The sequence below is a fragment of the Mesocricetus auratus genome, unplaced genomic scaffold, assembly GCF_017639785.1.
Source record: "Mesocricetus auratus isolate SY011 unplaced genomic scaffold, BCM_Maur_2.0 Super-Scaffold_100015, whole genome shotgun sequence".
NCBI lineage: Eukaryota > Metazoa > Chordata > Mammalia > Rodentia > Cricetidae > Mesocricetus > Mesocricetus auratus.
Window position 1 is genome coordinate 64,085,897 of NW_024429198.1, and position 10,318 is coordinate 64,096,214.

Consider the following 10,318-nt stretch of genomic DNA (forward strand, 5'->3'; position numbering starts at 1 on the left):
CTTCATCTGTTTACCTGTGTGCGTGTGTGTGTGCGTGTGTGTGTGTGTGTGTGTGTGTGTGTGATGTGGTGTGTAAGAGTGTGTGACTGGCCGGGCGTTGGTGGCGCACGCCTTTAATCCCAGCACTCGGGAGGCAGAGGCAGGTGGATCTCTGTGAGTTCGAGGCCAGCCTGGTCTACAGAGCGAGTTCCAGGACAGCCTCCAAAACAATACAGAGAAACCCTGTCTCGAAAAACCAAAAAAAAAAAAAAAAAGAGTGTGTGACTGTATGCGTGTTGCTGGGGGATTTAACCTGGGAATCAAACATTCTGCCACTAAGCCACACCCCAGCCCATCAGGGATCCCCCTCACCCATCAGCCTATCTGCTTCAGGCCTCGGTAGGCACCACTCTGCATGGCCCTTCCCGCCTAGCCTAGGTCTCCGGGGTGGAGGACAGGCACCTCCTCACCCCGGGGACCGCCCTCTCTCGTGTGCTGGTCTTTTCTTCCTAGGACTCCCCATCTGTCCCCTGCCATGTTTCCCCACCTCCCGTGTGGCCTCCTCAGGCTTCTCCTCTTCTCTCAGAGCCTCCCATGGGTGGCGGCAAAGCTGGACCCAGAGAGCATTCCAGATCGAGTTGTCTGGGTTTCCGTGCGGGGCCCCTCAGCCATCGGAAAGTGTGACAGGCAACCCAGACAGAACCGAGAGAGAGTCACTTCCTGAGCCCGGGGCCAGCCACACAAGTGGCAAACCACGGCCTGAGCAGCACGTGTGGGTGCTGACGCGCTCTGGAAGAAGGAAGTGGCAGTGGAGAGAGGGGCTTGCTCTCCCCTGAGCGCTGCAGCCTGCTTGGCCTTCCGGTGAGGTCACAGAGTCAAGATGGCCCGCTGGCTCTTTGCTGGAGCCTCTCCTCTGCCTCCTCCCCTCTGCTTTCCGAGCTCTGGCCTGCAAGGTCCTCCGGTTATCAATCACCCTGCCAGCAAGACCTTGGAGTCCCAGGTCACCCCTGATCATTCCTTGGGGCCCATCTCTCTGGCAGCCCGCCTTCCTGTAGGCCTCGGGACACTTTTCCAGGGTTGCTGGGTATACATGAGATATTCCTCACAGGTCCAAATTTCGACTCGGTTCCTTGGGAGGAACCGGTGTTTTCCCCTGTCCGGTCATGGGCCCCCTGCCCCTCACTCCGGCTATAGATCAGGACGGCGAAGCTGGGGGCTGGTGGCACGAGCTTTTAATCCCACCCCAGCACTCGGGAGGCAGAGGCAGTCGGATCTCTGTGGGTTCGAGGCCAGCCTGGTCTACAGAGAGAGTTCCCGGACAGGCTCCAGAGCTACAGAGAAACCCTGTCTCGGAAAATAAAATGAACGACATCATTGGAGGGTGGGGCTGACTAGGGTGCTCCTGGCCTTGTTGCTGAGATGTCCTCTCTCTAAGAGTGTGGCAGCCTTTTCTTCCTTTCCTTCTCAGTAGCTGCCCTTTACAGGGTACTAAGGTCTGGGCAGAATCTGCCTTTTATTGCCTTGTACCAAGGAGACCGGGCAAGGTGAAGGAGGCCTTGTTGTCTATGAAGCAGAAAACTAAACAAAGAGTATGGGTGGGCAAATGGATGGATGCAGTTTAGTGCTGGGCATTCTTAGCCTATCTGTGTCTTAGCTTGAGGCCTTGGACCAATCACGTTCCCACCCCTTTTCCTCCTGAGATCTGTCTTCCTGGAATCGCCACCCCCTACCCTCAGCCTCCTCCTATGCGGAGTGGATTTCTTTTTTGTTTGTTTTGAAACAGGGTCTGAATTCTGTAGCCCAGGCTGGCCTGCAGGTCAGACATTCTTCCTGCCTCAACCTCTTCATTGCTTTATTTTTTATTTTGAGAGCTCGAGAGAGGTTCTCGCCACCTCACTGATGCATGGTCAGGAACTCAGTGTGTAGACCCGGCTGGTTTCACACTCACAAAGATCTGCCTGCCTCTGCCTCCTGAGTGCTGGGATTAAAGGCGTGTGCCACCAACAGCCCGGCATTTTGTTGTTTTGAGACAGTCTTTTGTTGTTGTTGTTTTGGTTTTCCAGACAGGGCTTCTTTGTGTAACAGCTCTGACTGTTCTGGAAATCACCAGGCTGGCCCCTGGAATCTACTAACAGAGATCCACCAGCCTCTGCCTCTCGAGTGCCAGGAATAAAAGGCGTGTGCCCGGTTTGAGACAAGAGTCTCACACAGCCCAGGGTAGTGACTTGAAATTTCGTCAGTCCTCCTACCTCTGTCTCCCAGGTGCTAGGGTCGCCGCGTTACAAGACCCTCTCCATCACTTGATGGCTCCGGGAACGCTTCCCGTCCTCTCCTGTTAGAGGAGCCTCCAGGCTTGCTTCTGCGCACTGTGTACTCCTCAGAGGAGGTGGGGCTACACCACAGGCCTCTCCCACACAGCTTCCCAGAGAAGCCTGGAGCCGCAGGTGAGAAGGGTGTGCTGGTTGGAATCTCTCGTGCTAAAGTAGCAGCCGAAAAAGGACCGTGGATGCTTGGCTTCATAATGAGAAGGGAGGGCACTGACCTGTGCAGCTGCCGAGCCAAGACAGAATCCAAAGACTCACCCTTTCCTCTGCCTTCCTCCCTCTGGCTTCGATCTCAAGCAGAATCCCCTCCTCAAGGCAAAGCAGATTCCGGGCTCACACTCCAGGGTTTGTGGCTGCCAGAGAAGAAGTCCAAGGGAAAGTCCCCAGAAGCTATCTTCATTGGCCTGGTTTTGGGGTCATGTGTCCATCTCAATTCAGTCACCATAGGAAACAAAGCTTCTAGGTCAGAGGATCCTATATGGATGGCCAGGCCTGGCTTACACTTAGATTTACACTTAGATTTAGGGTTGGAGTTATCTCCACCACCACCACCACACACACACACACACACAATCTCCGGAGTGGTGGCAGCTCCTGGGGAGAAATTGCTGGCTGAGGAATATTCTAAAAATAACCAGGGCTGGACACACAAAAGAGGCAGACATTCAGGTGTCTCAGCCGGACTTGCACATTAGACGCACGGGGACACCTGCTTTGTCCTGGCACTGGGCCGTGCGTGCGTGTGCGTGCGTGCGTGTGCGTGCGTGTGCGTGTGCGTGTGGTTGTGTGTCCCACAGTCTAAGGAATGCTCCAGGCATAGGACAAGGGTCCTTGGCTGCCTTCTCAGTTCCATTCAAGCTTTTTTTTCCCAGAGCCCCCAGGTGATTCTGCTGTCCAGCAAGGCTGATGGTTTTCTGCTCTAGGAAAAGATGCTCTTCCTTGGCAGGGAGGGTACACATTGGGAGCTGGGAAACAGGCTGGTGGTTAAGAGCACAGGCTCCTCTTGCAGAGAGGACCCTGGTTTGGATCCTAGCAACCAAATGGAGGCTCACAACCATCTGTAACCACAGTTTTAGCGGATCTGGTGCCTTCTTTTAGACTCCATGGGCGGTGCACAGAGACAGTGCACTTACATACATAGGCAAAGCACCCATATGCATAAAATAATTAGGTTTGTTTTGTTAAAGGGATACACATTAGGCATTAGGGGACAGCGTCTCTTGTGTTGGGATTGGAATGATTTTTTTTCTCTGCACAATTTTGTTGCTGCTTCATTTTTCTCCTCTCTTTTGTTTTAAGGATGGAGTCTCAAGTATCCCAAGTTAGCCTCAAAAGCGCCAAGTAGCCCAGGATGGCCTCCTCGAAAGCGTCATGCTCCCACCTGAACTTCCTAAGCATTGGGATTATCATCAACACGGGGCTGGTCCAAACTAGAACCAAGGTTTTTCTGCACGCTAAACTCTCTACAAACTGAGTTACTTTCCCAGCCCCAATCTGGGTTTTATTGGAGGTTGAGTGAGGTTGGGTAGGCAAAAGTAACAATAACCTCCGCTTATTCAACCCCAGCTGACTGTATTTGGTAGCCACAGGTAGCAGGCTGTGTAAATTTCAGTCAGTGAAGCAATCCTTCCACATGAACATCGTTAACGGTAGCCTTATTTTACAACTAGAGAGAAAGTGAGACACAGAAAGTTTGGCCAGAGAGCCGGGCGTTGGTGGCGCACGCCTTTAATCCCAGCACTTGGGAGGCAGAGGCAGGCGGATCTCTGTGAGTTTGAGGCCAGCCTGGTCTACAAGAGCTAGTTCCAGGACAGTCTCGAAAGCCACAGAGAAACCCTGTCTCAAAAACAAAACAAAAAAAAAAAGAAAGTTTGGCCAGAGAACCCCAACAGACTGGCAAAGGGAGGTCACTCTCACACAGGAAGTAACTGATGCTGCCTGGCTTTCCCGGAAGGCTATGGGAAGGCACCACTTATGGCCCCTAAGTGAACAACTTAACACTTGGCCGAAGAACTTAAGACAGTGAGTTTAAACACAAGGAAACCCTGGTTCGTTGCTGGATTCCTTAAGCTGCTTTTTTTTTTATAAAACCGGATGGGGGTGGGGTGTCAGAGAGGGGGGGGGGGGAGAATGCCTAAGAGGAACCCCCTCCACCACGTTAAACCTTGATGATCAGGACTTTCCTTCTCCGTCTCTCACTCTCCTTCCACAGGGCATCATTTAAATAAAATAAATAAATAAACAAATAAATGAAGAAACAGCACCTTCCCTGGATTCAAATTTGGAAGCGACAAGAGCCTTCCTTCCCTTCCTGGGATCCCTTCTCCCTTTGGGGTCGGGGGAGGAGGGCTTCACGGCTGGCGTCAGGGCCCCAGGAGACCTGCGGGGATCACTCCACCATCGCCTCCCCGCGTTCCCTGCCCTTGGCCTGGCTCCGGGAGGGAAGTGTTAGCCCGGAGTCTGGGCGCCTTGGCAGTGGCGGTTCCCTCGGGGCTGCGGGGAAGGCCCAGGCCTCCGCGCCTGCTCAGTGCTGGCTCACTGCGTCTTAGGCTCCCCCGGCCTGGCTCTGCGCCCAGCACAGGGAACGGGAGGGGAGCGTGGGGGCGGCGGAAGAGCCCTCCCCGCCTGGGGCCCCGGGAACGCGGCCGAAGAGGCCTCCAGAGGGCAGCACCGAGTGGCAAGCGCGTCCTCGGTACTGCCAGCCCCGGGGTCGCCTGGCAACCCCAAGGGAAGTCCACTCTAGAGCGGTCCCCGGACTGAGTACGGTCTGCAAGTGCCCAGCCACCCCAGGAACCCACAGCCCCTGGAAGGGACCCCGGACTGCCCTGGGGCAACCAGGGTCTGCAGTCCAGGTCCCCAAAGGTGCCGTCTCCAACGTCAGGGACCCGGGAATGAATGGCCTTTCCAGTGTGGCTGGTGCACCGGGCGCCCCAGGTCCGGACACCCCCAAACCACTGACGGGTGGCCGAGGACGCGCCCGGCTACAAGGCAGCGTCTGCAGAACCAGAGGCCAGCTTGGTCCCCGTTTTCCCGGTGACACCTGGAAAGTGACCCTGCCCTTAGTGGCGGCCTGGGTCAGGGCCCCGCCTCTCCTGGGCGGCCTCTGCCCCAGCCCGGCCCCGCCGCTCCTCCTCTCGGCAGGCTCGCTCCCACGGTCCCCGAGGTGGGCGGGGGAGCCCAGCGGGACGGCGGTAGAACCGCGGCCTGGCTCGCCCTCGCCCCCGCGCCCGGCCTGGGCTTCCCCAGCCGGGCTCGCTCGCTCCCGGGGGCCGTCGGAGCCGCCGCGCGCCCGGCGCCCTCCCCACGCGGGCGTCCCCGGCTCCTGCGCGCGATCGGGCTCCCGGCTGGGAACCGGGGGGGAGCGGGAGCGCCGACCCGGAAACGCCATATAAGGAGCAGGAAGGATCCCCCGCCGGAACAGACCTTATTTGGGCAGCGCCTTATATGGAGCGCCCCGATATGGCCCGGCAGCTTCCGGCTCCGGGAGGAGGGGCGAGGGGGGCTGGGGCGGGGGCGGCCTGGGAACTCCAGGCGCGGGGCTCCGGAGGCCGCCGCTGTCGCTCCAATGCTCGGCTTCCCCGGAGCCTGAGTGCTCCAGGTGCCGGCGCGGGTCTCAGGGCGCGGGCGCCCCCCGCTCTCGGACTGGGGGTGCTTCGCGTCACTCCGGGTCCTCCCGGCCGGTCCTTCCATATTAGGGCTTCCTGCTCCCCATATATGGCCATGTACGTCACGGCGGAGGCGGGCCCGCGCCGCTCCAGACCCTTGAAATAGAGGCCGATTCGGGGAGCCGCGAGAGATCCCAGCGCGCACAACTCGGGGAGCTGCCGCCGCCGCCGCGATCCGCCGCCAGCTTCCGCCGCCGCAAGATCGGCCCCTACCCCGGCCTCCGCCGCAGCCCTGCGTCCGCCTCGGGCCGCGGCCGCCGCCAGCCTGGGGGGCTTTGTGTGCCCTGCGCCCCGCATGTGAAGCCGGCCGGCCCCCGGCGAGTGCGCCCTCAGTAGCCTCGGCCCCGGGCTGCGCCCTCCGCCCCACGTCAGCTCCCCAGCTCGCTCGTCCGGGATGGCAGCGGCCAAGGCCGAGATGCAGCTGATGTCCCCGCTGCAGATCTCTGACCCATTCGGCTCCTTCCCGCACTCACCCACCATGGACAACTACCCCAAGCTGGAGGAGATGATGCTGCTGAGCAACGGGGCTCCCCAGTTCCTCGGCGCTGCCGGAGCCCCAGAGGGCAGCAGCGGCGGCAGCAACAGCAGCAGCAGCGGGGGCGGTGGTGGGGGCAGCAGCAGCAGCGGCAGCGGCGCCTTCAATCCTCAGGGGGAACCGGCAGAGCAGCCCTACGAGCACCTGACCACAGGTAAGCGGCGGTCTGCGCCCAGCACGAAGACCCTGATGCCCAAACCCTTGCTGCGGGGACCCGCGCCGAGACCTTAGGGATGGCACTGGGGGTTCTCCTCTGTCCCGCACAGCTGCGGGGTCTCGTGCTAGAGGGATGTCTGGGGTCCCCCCTCCCTCGCGCGCCATCCTTGGGGTGCGCGGAGCGTTTGTTTTGGATGGCGAGAGCTCGAGCTGCGTGGGCGGCTGGAGGAGGGAGGGTTTGTTTTGATGAGCAGGGTTGCCCCCTCCCCCGCGCGAGCGGCACTGCGTGGCTGGCCCCTAGTCCCCGAGGAAGGGCTGGAGTCTGGAACGGGGATGTCCCCGTCGCCCAGGGTAGGGGGCGCGCATTAGCTGCGGCCACTAGGATTGCTGGCGGGATTCCCTCGCCCGCGCAGCCTCGCTGCGGAGAGCGCGCTCCCAGCTGCAGTAGAGGGGGGATTCTCTGTTTGCGTCAGCTGTCGAAATGGGCTCTGCCACTGGAGCGGGTCCAGGGACATTGCAATCTGCCGCTATCAATTATTAACCACCCCGGGAGTCAGAGGTAGCCGGGCGACCTCCTGCCTGGCCGCTTCGGTTCTCGTCGCCCAGTGATTGCTCTCCAGTAACCAGGCCTCTCTCTCCTCTCTTTCCTGCCAGAGTCATTTTCTGACATCGCTCTGAATAACGAGAAGGCGATGGCGGAGACGAGTTACCCCAGCCAGACTACTCGGCTGCCGCCCATCACCTATACCGGCCGCTTCTCCCTGGAGCCTGCACCCAACAGCGGCAACACTCTGTGGCCTGAGCCCCTTTTCAGCATAGTCAGTGGCCTCGTGAGCATGACCAATCCTCCGGCTCCTTCATCCTCGGCGCCCTCTCCCGCGGCCTCAACGTCGTCCTCCGCCTCCCAGAGCCCACCCCTGAGCTGCGCTGTGCCGTCCAACGACAGCAGCCCCATCTACTCAGCCGCCCCGACCTTCCCCACTCCCAACACTGACGTTTTCCCGGAGCCCCAAAGCCAGGCGTTTCCCGGCTCAGCAGGCACTGCCCTACAGTACCCGCCTCCTGCCTACCCCGCCGCCAAGGGTGGCTTCCAGGTCCCCATGATCCCTGACTATCTGTTCCCCCAACAGCAGGGAGACCTGGGCCTGGGCACCCCAGACCAGAAGCCCTTCCAGGGTCTGGAGAGCCGTACCCAGCAGCCCTCGCTTACTCCGCTGTCCACTATCAAAGCCTTCGCCACTCAGTCGGGATCCCAGGACTTGAAGGCTCTGAACAGCACCTACCAGTCCCAGCTCATCAAACCCAGCCGTATGCGCAAGTACCCGAACCGGCCCAGCAAGACGCCCCCCCACGAACGTCCCTACGCCTGCCCCGTGGAATCCTGCGACCGCCGCTTTTCTCGCTCCGACGAGCTCACGCGCCACATCCGCATCCACACGGGCCAGAAGCCCTTCCAGTGCCGGATCTGCATGCGCAACTTCAGCCGCAGCGACCACCTCACCACCCACATCCGCACCCACACAGGCGAGAAGCCCTTTGCCTGCGACATTTGCGGGAGAAAGTTCGCCAGGAGTGACGAACGCAAGAGGCACACCAAAATCCACTTGCGACAGAAGGACAAGAAAGCAGACAAAAGTGTCGCGGCCCCTCCGGCCACCTCCTCCCTCTCCTCCTACCCATCCCCCGCGGCTACCTCTTACCCATCCCCGGCGGCGCCCACCTCGTTCCCATCCCCCGCGCCCACCTCCTACTCCTCCCCCGGCTCCTCGACCTACCCGTCTCCCGCGCACAGTGGCTTCCCCTCGCCCTCGGTGGCCACCACCTATGCCTCGGTTGCGACGGCTTTCCCGCCCCAGGTCAGCAGCTTCCCGTCTGTGGCTGTCACTAACTCCTTCAGCACCTCCGCTGGGCTTTCGGACATGGCAGCAACCTTTTCTCCCAGGACAATTGAAATTTGCTAAAGGGGAAGCAAGCAAAGGGGAGGGGCCAGAAAACAGACACACACAGGAAAAGACAATAACGGACAGGAGGGAGATGGTCCCCAGAAGGGGCTCCTCTTAGGTCAGAGCCAAGACCTTCCTCTAGTCAAGAGAAGGCCCAGTTGGCCGGCGGGGTCCTTTCGCTGACCGTCCCTGCCTCCCCGTGTTCCCGTTCCCTTTGACTTCAGCTGCCTGAAGACAGCCGTGTCCGAGTTCTTCAACCTCCGTCCAAAGAACTTGATTTGCATGGGTATTGGATATAATCATTTCAGTATCTTCTCCATCCATATGCCTGACCCTTGCTCTCCCTTAAGTGCTACGGCATCGAGTTGGCAAAAAAAAAAAAATGGGTTTGGGCCCCCAGGACCCTACCCTGTTAACTTTTGTACAGTGTCCGTGCCATGGATTTTGTTTTCCTTGGGGGGGGTATCCTCGATGTGAAGATAATTCTGCGTACCCTGTTGTGTTATTTGGAGTTCCATCCTCACTTTGGGGGGGGCGGGAAGGGGGGGAGCAAAGCCAGGCAAACCAGTGGTGACCCTCTTAACTTCGCGATGGCTGCTGTGACGATGTGTGTGGCGCATCTTTTGAAGCAGCTGTCTGTCCTAGGTATTAACCACAGCATGTGTCAGAGTGTTCCGTTAACTTTTTTTGTAAATACTGCTCGACTGTACTCTCACATGTGACAAAGTATGGTTTGTTTGGTTTCTGGTTTTTTTTTCTTTTTTTGAAAAACAAAATTTTTTTTGCCCGTCCCTTTAGTTTTAAAAAGTTTCACGTCTTGGTGCCTTTTGTGTGACAAGCCTTGCCGATGGCCTGACATGTGCAATTGTGAGGGACATGCTCACCTCTGGCCTTAAAGGGGTAGGAGTGATGTTTCGGGGGAGGCTTTGAGAGAGGAATGAGGAAGAGGGCTGAGCTGAGCTTTGGTTCTCCAGAATGTAAGAAGAAAAATTTTAAAACAAAACCTGAACTCTCAAAAGTCTATTTTTTTAACTGAAAATGTAAATTTATACATATATTCAGGAGTTGGAATGTTGTAGTTACCTACTGAGTAGGCGGCAATTTTTGTATGTTATGAACATGAAGTTCATTATTTTGTGGTTTTATTTTACTTTGTACTCGTGTTTGCTTAAACAAAGTGACTTGTTTGGCTTATAAACACATTGAATGCGCTTTATTGCCCATGGGATATGTGGTGTATATCCTTCAGGAAAAAGTAAAGGTAAAATAAACTGATGTCGATTGTGTGCTTTTCTGGGCTGTGGGAAGGGCTGTGAAGTAGCCATTCTTGCCTAAGAAAGGGGTTGAGGTTTTCTTCAGATGCGCTTTACAGATGTGTGTGTGCGCCTGTGCATGCGTGTTGGTGCTGGGGACTGACCATTGACATGTTCAGCGGGTACTGCTAGTCAGCGCGTGGTGGCGCACGCCTTTAATCCCAGCACTCTAGAGGCAGAAGCAGGCGGGTCTCTGCGAGTTTGAAGCCAGCCTGGTCTACAGAGTGAATTCCAGGACAGCCAGAGAAAACCCTGTCTAAAAACAACAACAACAAAAAAAAACAGCAGACATTCTTCATACCAGGTCTAGGCGTGTTCTGTTTCAGTGTGGTGGGCTGTAGCTTTGTGTTGAGTAGGTGGAGCTAAAGGTGGCCGTGTGACCAGAGGCATTAGCTAATCCCAC

At 57.7% G+C, this 10,318-nt stretch overlaps 1 protein-coding gene across 1 annotated transcript; it reads left to right on the forward strand.

The window, feature by feature from the left end:
* Positions 1–6,105: 6,105 nt before the first annotated feature.
* On the forward strand, positions 6,106–9,877 carry Egr1 (early growth response 1). Its single transcript, XM_005065288.4, has 2 exons — positions 6,106–6,657; positions 7,314–9,877. The coding sequence occupies exons 1-2, from the start codon at positions 6,363–6,365 to the stop codon at positions 8,618–8,620; spliced, it is 1,602 nt and encodes a 533-aa protein (XP_005065345.1). The 5' UTR covers positions 6,106–6,362; the 3' UTR covers positions 8,621–9,877.
* Positions 9,878–10,318: the final 441 nt, after the last annotated feature.